This window comes from Microplitis mediator, chromosome 9 (assembly GCF_029852145.1).
Source record: "Microplitis mediator isolate UGA2020A chromosome 9, iyMicMedi2.1, whole genome shotgun sequence".
In the NCBI taxonomy this organism is placed as follows: domain Eukaryota; kingdom Metazoa; phylum Arthropoda; class Insecta; order Hymenoptera; family Braconidae; genus Microplitis; species Microplitis mediator.
This window is the reverse complement of record NC_079977.1, coordinates 5543422-5556292: the sequence shown is the minus strand read 5'-3', so window position 1 is coordinate 5556292 and position 12871 is coordinate 5543422. Positions and strand designations below refer to the sequence as shown.

General features: G+C 30.9%; 1 protein-coding gene across 3 annotated transcripts in view; it reads left to right on the top strand.

Moving 5' to 3' along the window:
* LOC130675224 (ecdysone receptor-like) overlaps window positions 1-12871 on the top strand; it is a 121046-nt gene that overhangs the window by 50850 nt on the left and 57325 nt on the right. For 2 of the 3 annotated variants that reach the window (XM_057480789.1, XM_057480790.1), the window contains exons 3-4: window positions 6323-6528; window positions 9481-10722. In XM_057480789.1, the coding sequence (XP_057336772.1) occupies window positions 9798-10722 (925 nt within the window). In that variant the 5' untranslated portion in view covers window positions 6323-6528; window positions 9481-9797. The remainder of the gene's footprint in view (window positions 1-6322; window positions 6529-9480; window positions 10723-12871) is intronic. The other variant, XM_057480791.1, reaches the window with a different exon arrangement.

The window sequence follows — 12871 nt, the reverse complement described above, 5'->3', positions numbered from 1 at the left end:
TTATGATTCGTGCCGGAAGTGACCACTGAGGGTCAATAGTACATTTTCATTGTGTATATGAAACATATATGTATAATGATTGCGTGAATTGAAACTTATTAATTTTTTGTTTGATATTTAACAGTAAAATATATGAGAATAAATAATGAGTTATACTATAGTACAATAATGAAAAAAACTACGGAATGTATTGCTATGTTTCAATCGATCTTGAGAAAAGGTGAAATGTTACAATCTGTATCTTTATGGTAAAACCTTTTACGAATAATGCAATTTCGCGTGTATGTATTCTACAGCTATTATTTACCTCGTGAGAATTTACTTTTATATTTACCAGCTCATATGTATGTGAACGACGCATAGTAGTTTTAAATATTAATTTTTTATTATAGAAATTGATATATTTTTTGTTTGCACGGATAAAAAAATATAGGAAACTTTATTTAAAAGTATGGGTTAAAATTACTAAATTTATATTGTAAATTTAAACCGCGATTGAAATTGGGTACTTGGCGCGAGACACTACCGCGTCTCCTGATTTTTACAGTCTTGAGAGTTACATTTTTATTATTTGAGTATGCCAATAAATATATACTGTATTAGTATACTGGACTATATGTTTAGTAAAATTTACCATCCAATATAATAAATTTTACTATCAAGTTTAGTAAATTTTACACTGAGAGAAAAAATAACTCTTAGGAATATTGTAATTTCTTCTTATAAGAAATTAAGCTATTGGAAATTTTCAATCTGAAAGTTTTTGCTATTAACTTTGAACCCTGATTAGAAACCTCGATTGAAACCGCTGAATCTCGATTTGATCCGATTGAAATCCGATAGACTTTCAATCGGAATTCATTGGTTTCAATCGGAGTTTTTAATCAGGGAATATCATTAAAAAAAAAAAAAATTTTTTTTCTTATTTGAGTCCTCGAAAACTTGGTATTTCCTTAATTATCCTATTTTGAAGTGAATTTTTTTTTCAGTGTTCTATTTAAAAATGTAATTAAAGAGGATACAATTTTTATTAGTTTTTCATCTTTTTAATAATATTATGATTAATATTCTTACTTGTGACATGTATAATAGTGTGTCGGAATCAATTTTCAAATTTAAAAATCACTTGACTTGGCCGAGATTCGAACCCTGATTTCCCGCGTGCGAATCCTGTCCTTAGTCTGCCGGTCCAATGTCTCCTTTGGATAAAAGTCTCTAAACATGTGATACATATTCGTACACACAATCTCTACCAATCGTTATCTATATCGATTTATTTTCGAAAAATTACAAACCATTTAGTAATTTTTTCATACTGTTGAGTATTTAATGCATATTTTTACAAAATAGAAATCTTTAAATTAGATAAGGAAATATATTACCCTCCACTCAGTAATAATCGAATACTCTCTTTATATAAATTTATATTTTATCAATGAAATAGTAATAAAAGTAATACTTGGTTGTAAACAATACAAACAATTAAATTATTGATTCGCATTATTTTTTACTAAAGTAAGTTAAATATATGATATTTTCGAGATTCGTTTTCTCCGGACACGTGTGTGAAAAATTAATGTTAAACTTTTGAATAACGCGTGGGTGAACGAGTTGATTTTTCTTAGTAAAAGCTCACTAATCGTATTAACGGTCTATATATCTATAAATGCTGAGTATATTTCACAAGCGAGCTGAAAAATAAAATATTCAACGATGCAAGTAATATAAAGAGCGTCAGGTGCTAGTGAAGCATCGATTCTTGTGTACGATGATGAAAAATAGTCAATAACTTTGTAGTTCACTGACTTGTAATTGTTTCCTTTGAATTAAAATTTAAATGGAATAATTTTTTATGGAAGAAAAAAAATTTTTTTGAATTACGGAAATAGTTACTTTTTTTTTTTTATTATTAATAATAAAAAATTAAAATGAATAAACTATTGTTGAATTCACTTCTGGGTCAACCGTATGCGTCATTTAAAAAGGAGAGGGAAACGTTGAATTTCTCAAACGCGCAACCGCATGTACAATCTTGAACATGCGGCAAAGTTGCGGATTTTAAGGCAACATCGACAAACTCAGATATAATCCGCTTACTTGCTGTAGTTCAATAACATTTTACCAATAATCGATTGAATTAAAAAAAATTTATTGATACAAAAAATAAAGAAGCAACAATAGAAAGTCTTATGGTTAAAAAAAAAATATTTGAAAACTACGTGGGATAAAATATTCTCAGTGAGAGTATTGACTTCCCGGGACCTAGACTTTCGAGAGAAAAAGTCTCACGAGGGAGAATATATATAAAGGGGTAAAGAGACTCGAGGGCAAAGCCTGTGGGATGGGTCAGGGTTAGGCAATGTCGGAGGTTAGGCTCAAAAGGGTAAAAAAAAATCACAAAAGAGCCACAAATCAATAACTACTTTTATTGCTGCACTCAAAGAAAGTCGATAGTCATGTTAACTAAAAAACTTCAACTATTTAAAATTAATTCCTAATACTATTTTCGATAGCAATATTAATTATCGTATTTTTTTTTTAGTTCTATACGAAAATTTTGTTGTATGTAACAAAACAAAAATTTAGGAACTTTTTTTGGATCATTTTATTATCCATCAAATAATGTCATCCAATTATTTTTAAACCTTATAATTCAAAAATTACACGTTTTTAAAATTAATTGTTTGGAAAAAATCGCAATTTTCGTAAAAAACGGATGAAGCTTCTTTTATGTCGCATTAAACTGTATCGAAAATTGTTGTCTTTGATTATTATATCAGCCGAATGACGGATTTCATTTGTAAAAAAGTGCAACGAGTATGCACTTATTGTAGTAAAAAATTTTACGGTCCAAATATTTAACTAGTAACTAAGCGGCACAAAATAAAGTCGTTAGCTTCATATTTAATTTAAATCACCAATTAATACGTGTTGATATCTTGTTCAATCAAATTTAACAAAAATCAAACGATTTCATTAGCTGTGCTTACTGTAAAAATTATTCGTGAATTCAATTGAATTATTTACTTTATCAAAAAATTTTTGGATCCAAAAAATATTTGTTGAATTGACAAAACGAAATTAAATTTCTCGGTATAAGTATACTATTCTTTTAGCGCAAGAATTTTCGTATGCTCCAACTAAGAAAAAAAAGATGATTTAACCAAGAGAAAAATTTCTTGGGAGATAAAATAAACATAGAAGAAGGAGGAGTCGCCGGTACTAGAAAACGGCAGTGGGAGTAGTTCGGTGCTCGCCACTAGATAGCGCCTACCACTTGTGGTGTCCCCGGTAAGAAACTTATTTCAGAAGTTTTATATTCCAGTCATACGGCAGCGTGACTAGTGTCTTTATTGACGGTCAACATTTTGGAATTGTTTATTATGTATGAATGACTCGATATAATACCTTTAGTAATGATATTATATTTAAAGTAATAACTATAATACTAAACAACAAGAGTAATTTGTTTTCGTTCATTGAATTTTCCTAAGTTATCAACTAACAACTAAAGTTTTTTAAATGATCAGTTATATCGTATTGGTCATTGGTTGAACCAGATAAAAGTGGTTCGTTCAACAATCATTCTTGTTCTTTTTGTTTTTGATTTTCCTAGAATATTTATTCAATCACTAAGAAAAAAAATTTCTTATGCCCTCAATTTAACCAGATTTCCATGACATTCTTCTCTTATAAGATAAGCAATTGTCATTGGAGTTACCATAATCTCTGATATAATGGTGATGGCTATCCGTTGTTTTCTAAAAATCTACCATTACTAATGTGAGTACTCGATAATATTAGATTAACCGCGATTAGTTGTACAATTTTACTTAATTAAAGTTATTCAAATGTGAATGAGGAAAACTCATATCTTTTTGATCATTACATTTGTCTCTACAATTACACGTAACAAAAAAACATTCGATATTTCATTGAAATTTCTTCCCTGAATGAAGTACTGCTGCCTCGGAAAATGAAAAAAATAAATTCCTATATCTGTGTCTGCAATTTTCAGTCGCGGACATGTTCAGAGAGAAATTTATTTTTTTTTTTTCTTGCGGTTTTTGTATAATACTGCACATTATATATTTTATTACAAAAAGAAATATAGGTAAAAATGAAAATTGATATATTTAGCGCAAGTGTAAATGTATAATGCATGCATTGTTGACAAGTCCATTTGTCTCACTCAGTTGAGTATCAATTATCACTGTAACCCGGTGGTATACCTTTCACAGCCATATGCAACTTTGTCAGCCGCATTTGTGGCTCGTGTTGTAAATTATATCGTATCTGCATACTTCAACAGCCATTTAATTACATTACCTTAACACAGTGTAATTGTTTCGATAATAGTTATAATATATTAACTATTAGTAATTTATTGAAAGCAGAAATATAATTAGGTTCACAATTTGTGTACTAAATTATTACTATTGAAGAATGTGGGTTCGAACCCAATCCTCGAACTCGCCGTGTCCTACTATTCTATCCGATTCTACATAAAATTTCCAGTAATTTATTGTCATCGTGCAGCAAATTTAATAATATCATTTTTTTAGTATTCTATTAGCTGGTAGGGTAAGGGCACCAGTACCCAGCCCCTAACCAGTAGCCAGCCGGTCATATATTTCAACATTGGCTCAAAATATATATAGATATAATTGAACATGAGGTGGCTGGCTACTGGTTTGGGGCTGGGTACTGGTGCTCTTACCCTATTGACTTAGTAAGAAGCTAAGTAAACTTCTGACATTATTATTACAATTGCACTACTTTTATTAAAGAGAAGATGATTAATTTATTTTATTTCGTAATAGCAATAGAAGATGAAATTTTTTTGTTACAAAAACCCGAAATGTACGGCATTTAGCAGTAAAGTCGGCAGCTAAAAATATGAGATATAAAAAAGCGGATAATAGAGATGCCTAGTTGTACAAGTTGTGACGTTAGATATGTAAAAAATATTGTTTTGTAGTTGCACGTACTACACCTAACGCGCAAAAAGTAATGAAGTAAGTCATTGCGTCATTTTGAGACAAATTTTTTCATCATATCTGTGAAAAATGAATCATATATGGCCATATATGAAAATTTTTCACATATCATTTATGTATGAAATTATTCCGTATATGAAACATATATGACGCATTTCTGGTTCATGTATGAAAATATGCTTCATATATGATTCATTTATAAAAATCTGTCACATATACTTCATATATGATCCATGTATGAAAAAATGCTGTGTATGCTCCATATATGCTTCGTATGTGTCTATATATGTTTCATATACGACCCACGTTTGAAAATTTGCCATATATGCTTTAAATACGATCCATGTATGAAAATATGCCGTATATGTTTTACATATGCCCACTTATGCTTCATATATGATCCTTGTATGAAAATTTGCTATCTAAACTTCATACATGATCGATATATGAAAAAACTCCGTATATAACATATGCGCATATATGACGCATTTGTGATCCATGTATAAAAATTTGCCATCTATGCTTCACATATGCCAACTTATGCTTCATATATGATTCATGTATCAAAATTTGCCGTATACGCTTCCGATATGAAACATGTGGACATATATTACACATTTGTGATCCATGTACGAAAACTTGCTTCACATAAGTCCAATTTTCACATCTGGCAATATATGATTCATTTTTCTCGGGTATATAAGCTAATTACCTTCCGTCTATAGGCATTCATTGGCGTACTTTTCGAGCATTTCTTACAAACTAATGTATATATCAAATACAATTCCATATAAGATGTTCGTTTTGTTCATAACCTCGCCTTCGACTCGAGTGTCAACTGCCACAACTCATGTCTTATACACAACCGCACTTGATCTATAAATTCCTATTTTACTCTTGAAAATCCCATCATTCTAGAAAACATTTCCATGCTCCAAAACTTCTAAAATATATGAAAACTGATATTTTCTTTGAGCAGGAAAATCTGGGTCTGTCCCTCAGTAGCTTAACTCCTTAGTCGATAATTTTTCCAGAGGTTTCTTATTGAAATTATTATAAAATAATATTGAATACTCTTTCGAAATTGATTAGTACAATTTATGTCTAGTGTTAAAACAAAAAATAATTACTTGCTGAAGTAGGTCATTGTGCCCCGGTCTCCCCTGTAAGTAAACTTATGTCGAAATAAAGCAAATAAATGTTTATATACTAAAATATTAAAAATAATTATAATAAACTGTTAGCAAGACGGGCGGGTAAAGCCAGTAATTATGTAAAGTGAATGTTATAATAATTAAATGTTTTTTATTTATTTGTTTCAGATAGTATTTAGCTGCAACAACTGAAGATAATTTAGTATGTTGCATCAGTTGAGATTGCGGACACTCGTCAAGCTACGATAATTATCACAAAAGACATTGTAATTCAACGCAATAATTGTCAGTGATGAATTACATCGTAAGAATGAGTGAAATTGAGAATTCAAGTTGAGTCGCGTCAGCGACGTCAACGCAAAAAACACAATAACGTAAGACTTTCAAAATTACTATATAAAAACCACAATATAATTTACTGTAGAAAGCCAATTATTCTCTTAGTAATCCCACTTTTTTTTATCTTAAAGAGAAAGAAATTTTTTCCCCTTCTGTATTCTAATACTTTATGAGGCAATAATTAATCACTTACCGAAATGATCTTACTTTAGTATTTAACTTTTTTTAACCGACCGGAAATGACCGGAGAAACGAACATAAATATACTGCAGTACATTTGGATAAGTTTTATTAACTGATGTAGAAATCATAGTTATTATAAAATATATAATAACGGAAATGAGACTTATATTTTTTAAATACACGGAGAAATTTTTATTTGAAAAGCTGTGGTCCCTGGTCAAAAAAATAACTTGATTTTGGCGTAATCTTACAAATTTAAAATAAAGCAAGCCAAGTTTAAGTTCTTTTTTTAATAAATGAAAACACATTTTAAGATATGAAAACACATTTGGTTTTGACTAATCGTCGATTTCTACACTCGTAGTTATCCTACGATTAAAGTTATCTGTTAGTTAATTGGAGATCTCTTTTTCTTCACACTACAGTTTAAGAAATAACCCCTGAATATTGTTGTCCTAAGGATAAATATTCGGTTGACTTTATACCTGGTAGTCAACTTACAGATTTCAGTTGTCTTACTTATGGCCGATTTCTTTATGAGAGAGATAAACTAGAGTTTGTTATTCGGCAGATAAACTTATTCCGGGGTTGAAATTTCGATGGTTGTCTTCAACAGACCAGCGGGTTAGCTATCCTATGGTCATGTATGTGTGACTGTGAGCTATAGTAACTACTCTAAGGGTCCTCCAGACCCAAATTTAGTACCGATTTACGAGAACCAAGTCAAATTGAAATCACGTTATCTTGGATTTGACTTATTTAGCTTAAATTTTTGAGTTTAAAAAGTCATATTGAAGTTAGAAAAAGTACGTGTAGCCAAAATCAAGTTAATTAAGTCACAAAAGTCAAAATCGAGTTATTTTTTTAACCCGGGTGTCATAGTAAACCCGGACTATGTTTGCCATCTGCAAAAATTGAGATAAACTCATGCAGAAATTACTATGGCTATAGTAAAATTGACAACATTTTCATCACAAATTTCTGTAATCCCGAGTCGAAAAAATTGATCTTTAACTGGACTACATTTGAACTAATGGGTCTGTATTTGAACTAGTTGATCTTTTTGATCTTTTATAAAAATTTTAAGCTGCTTTTGATTTTTTGTTTTAAAAAACAATCGCGCTACGTTAATTAAAACAAATTTATAAATCTAGATTATAATTATTATTATTCATATTTGTAAAAAGTTCTGTTTTTGATCTAAAGGCGATTAAAAGTGGACTAAAAACTGTAGCATAAAATAATCTGTTTTTGTCCTAAAAACAAATGAACACTGACTAATAATTATAACAAAACAAGTCTGTTTTTAATCTAAAAGTCATCAAAAACAGACTAAATATATTACGAAAACAAGTCTGATATTGGTCTGGATAGGGAATAGTGCAAACGAAAACCGGTTAAATTCCCATATTGAAGAAATACGATTTAAAAACCCAAATTAAATAAAAAATATTTGAATTTATCATTTATTTTGAAACAGGTCTAATTTTTCGACCCGGGACCATTGTAGTAAAAATTTCTATAACTATTTGTAGGCAGAGCACTTTTTGTGTAAATTGTTTTTTTACGAGCATACACGTAACAAAAGGTGTAGTCAAATTTATTACAATTGGGGATACACCTACTACATCAGCTAGTTATACATATATATATAGGACAACACGTTTAATAACGATTACTAGCCTACTGTAATACACAAACTATAGTAACTTTTACTATTGTAGTCAGTAAAAAAGACTTCTTCATAAATGACAGCTGTGGTTTTTTATTTTTCTACAACACAATTGGAAAATTTTTACTTTGTAAATTTATATTCGTTATTTTCATATATTTTAATAATTTAATAGATATTGTATGTGTTCGGTATAGATTCGATTCTTTAAAACGAATATTGAACTATAATTGTATTATTATAATAATACAAAATAAAGGTTATAACTTTTTTTTTAAATATTTTAGTTAAGGGGAATTTGGGACAAAATGAGAAGTAAAATTTTTGACAATTGTTAAGTTGATTACTCTAGACAATTTAAAATTTCTAGTAAAAAAAACCATATTTTTGTGTTTTTCTTCTGTATTTTATTGAAAATGGAAAAAAGCCAACTCAGGGTTCCATGACAACTGATCCCACAGACAACTTGGGATCAATATAAGATATTTGTTTAATTATAAGATATTTCATATCATATTAATTATAGATCTTCAAATAAATTGTTTTTTATTATTATTGTGAAAATAATAAATCAATTGTCGATGGGATCAGATGTCGGTGGGATCATTTTGTAGGGATCACTTGTCGTAGTATAAAATTGTTTGGATCAGTTGACGGCACACTCCAACTCAGGTAAAATGAGTCAGGATTGGAAACAAAAAAAATTTTTCACTGAAAATTTAAAATTTTCTGCAATCAGTTTGCTCCTTCTTAATCTAAAAGTCTTAATTAACCCTTCTGTGGGCGATTTTTTTTGTATTCTCAAATATATCTTGTTACCTCTCTAAGGGTTTATAGTTTCTAAATTCAAAATTCAACCCCTACGTCAGGTCTCAAAAAGAAAACAAAATTGTCTATAATCTAGTGGATGAAATTCGAATACACCTCACTAGAGTTTGTACCTTCGATCGATTTTCGCTATGTTTCAAATACAAAAATAATTTTTTGTGTATCAATAATGTCTTATTTCACCCCGGGTTTGCCTTTTATCTGATCTTTAAAATTATTTAGCCCACGCGCTTCGGTAAAAATTTTCCAACTGTAATTATTTAATAAATTCGTAAATAAACGGTAGTTTATTTTTTTGTTCTAGTCAGCGTGACAGTGCGGAGACTTATAAATTCCATAAATCCTGTATTCTACTGGATTTAAATTACAAAAATAGATCATCAATATCCAGCAAGACGTCAAACCTAAACAGTCTTGGCGTGCCTGGAAGTGGTCAGGCATCTGACCACAGGGAATTAAGTAATCGAGCACATGATGGAAAAAGACGAGGTGGGATCACTAGCCAGCGTCATGTTTTTTACGCGTTATTATTATTCTAGTCCATAGTAATTTTTAAAATAATCCGCGTACTGACGTAACATAAAACATTATCAAATACACATGATATAAAAAAAAAATTGTATGTGTTTAGGTCAATTACATGATACCATTGACGAAGTCTCGGTCAATATGCATGGCGCTGCTAGTGGTTCTGGCTCGACATCAGTTACCACAAAAATTGATCGTACAAGAGTTACGGTGACCAGCTTAGTGAACAGTAACGTGGCCGCATCGCGGTATCATGATTCTGTGGGTAACAATAATAACAATAATAATACTAATAATAACAACAACATCAACGCAACAACAAATATCAACGAAAACAGCCATACCATTATTAATAACATCAACAACGTCAACAATAACATCAACAGCAATAACAACATTAGTACAAACGGTATGGGAACTGGTGACATTGCATTGGCACCAACGTCCAGAATGAGTCCACCCACGAGTATGGACACGTCTGAAGGTACGACCTTAATAACAACCGGGGAACCAACGATGGTAGCGCCGATGGTTAAACCCGAAAGTCCTGATATAGCGGCAGGAACGTCTATTGGTTCGACGGCATCCTCAACCGTTAGTGGACACACTGTTGTTGGTCCTGGTGGTTCACTATTTGCTGGGATTGCCAACAGCAATAAGCGGCCGAGACCAGATGACTGGTTGGCACCTAGCAGCCCTAATTCGCCCCAAAATCTTCCGGTAAGGCATCTTGTTTATACGACGCCCCAACAACAACTTTGTCATACGCCGACGCCGCAGCAGCAGCAGCAGCAGCAACAACAGCAGCAGCAGCAACAACAGCAACAGCAGCAGCAGCAGCAACAGCAACAGCAGCAACCGACACCACCACCTCAAAAACAACAGGTGTTACAACAACAGCCGAGCATGACACTGTCGACATCCATCAGCCAAACGGGACAACAGCCTAATAATAATGGATATGTCAGTCCCATGAGCTCGGGGAGTTATGACCCTTATAGTCCCAATGGAAAAATAGGTGAGTTTACATATATTTTTATTGGTAATTTATACATGAGATCATTGAAAGAATTTGAATTTTTATATTTTCCATACTGTTGTTGATGCGCTATAAAACTATAGATTCCCCGATTTTTTTATCCGCGATAATTTCTCGCGACTAATATATTTCTATTAACGGGATAAATTTTCACATGAAAAAATATATCCGAAGATATTTTTACCATGAGAAATTATGGCCTGGATAAAAAATTGCATGAAAAATTTTTTCGCGAGAAATTATTTTGCACGATAAAAAAGAGACGGTCACCAAAATTATATTGATATATTTTTATTTAATTTAATTAAAATATTTATACTTCTATTTTTAAAATCATGAAGTAGACTATGAACTATAAAAGTACAATCTGGCGATACAGTGCAATAAGCAATTGCCCATATATTTTGTTCTGCACCCCAAAACGATATCCCTTTACTTAGTTTATTTAGGTTTGATTTTTGGCTTTTTTTATAAGCAATCGAGCAATCGAATTAGATTTATTTTTTTATTTTTCTCATATATTAATATATTATACACTGGATTTTATTTAAATTTGAATTCTCTTTGTTACTCGGAGTTCCGGAGCCGAAATAAAAATCACTCTGCATTAGGAGTAAACAGGGAGTTTTTTTTTCAGCGGAGAGATTTCGGAATAATCTGGATTCTATTTAAAGCCACATTTTGATTCAGAGTTTTAATATTGAAATAAACTCCCTTTCGGAGTGAATTTTTCTACAAAGGGACTAAATGCACTGTAAAAAATTAGCGGAGTAAATCCGGACTGAATGCGGAGCGGATGACTGTTTATTTATTTAATTCCTTAAAAGCAGACTCCCTATTTACTCCGCATGCTGAGTGACTTTTTTTTAAAACTCCGAAACTTCTAGTGACGGAAATAATCGTGAAAACTACTGCCCTTCCGTGTAAAAAAAAAGTTTGTTCCAAAAATTGCAACAGAGATTCATGAAAGAAAAATCTTCACCGGTTTTTATTTACACGGAAGAAAAAGAAATGTTGCTGCAACAGGACTTTCCTGTTGCAGCGATATTTCTTTTTTTTCCGTGTACAGCATTTTAAAAAGAATCTAAAATTTGGCCCTCTAGATTAGAATACCCCCTCAAAATCGAATTTTTTTTTTAATTCGGGAGTGAATTTGGATTTAAATAAAATCCGCGATCACTCCGAAAATTCAAAATAATGCTCAATTATTTTTACAAAATCAATTTTGAATGTTTGAAAACCATTTTAAAAATCACACTTTTTTTTATAAAATTTTGAAAGTACCCCATTTTGCCTCTCCCTCGTCTATATCTTATCTATATTAGTGTGTGAATAGTCTGTAATTTTTTCCCTGCAATCGGATTGATGATAAAATTAAAGAATTTTTTCTACGTATAAATATTGAGGGTCGTTATATATTTAGTTAAATGTAGTGTGTATATAATAATAATGTGCGATGCACATTATTCTGCCGAGCATGATGATGCGACAAAGAGAATAGCTCAACTAAAACAGCTTTGACTTTTATAACGGATGTGACGTCACATCAGCCAGTCAATTATCCCGTTTTATTATTTTATCTCTTTCTCTCTTTATATATATAACATTATACGCAGTGTCGTCTAAATCTTACTTTTCTTTCATCTACAATTCCCACTCATTTCCGTCATATCAATCGTTTGCACTACTGCCACACTGCACTTTTATCTCTGCTCTCCTCGTTATATATTTATTATCATCATCATTATCATTTTCTCTCGTTTTCTCGGCTTTCAATTCACGCTCCTCAATTTTCTCACATAATATTTTATTTTATTATCGTTATTTCTGTTATTTTTATAATAAAGATGCAGAGAATTCTTTATTATTATTTTTATAAATTTTTTTTCTTTTTTTTTTTTTTGCTATTAATAACTAAGAAATTGCGTGTATTGTTCAATAATGCGGGTAAAAAGATATACGAGTAAGCAAAGTACCCACATGTTGTAGAAAAAAGTCGACCCACATATTAATAAAAAAATATAAAAAAAGTCCTAGACCTAGCCCGTATGAACATGACCTTAACTATAGTTTTTTTTTCACTGTTGATAAAAAGTTATTCATCATTATTTTTTTTTTTATCTATTTT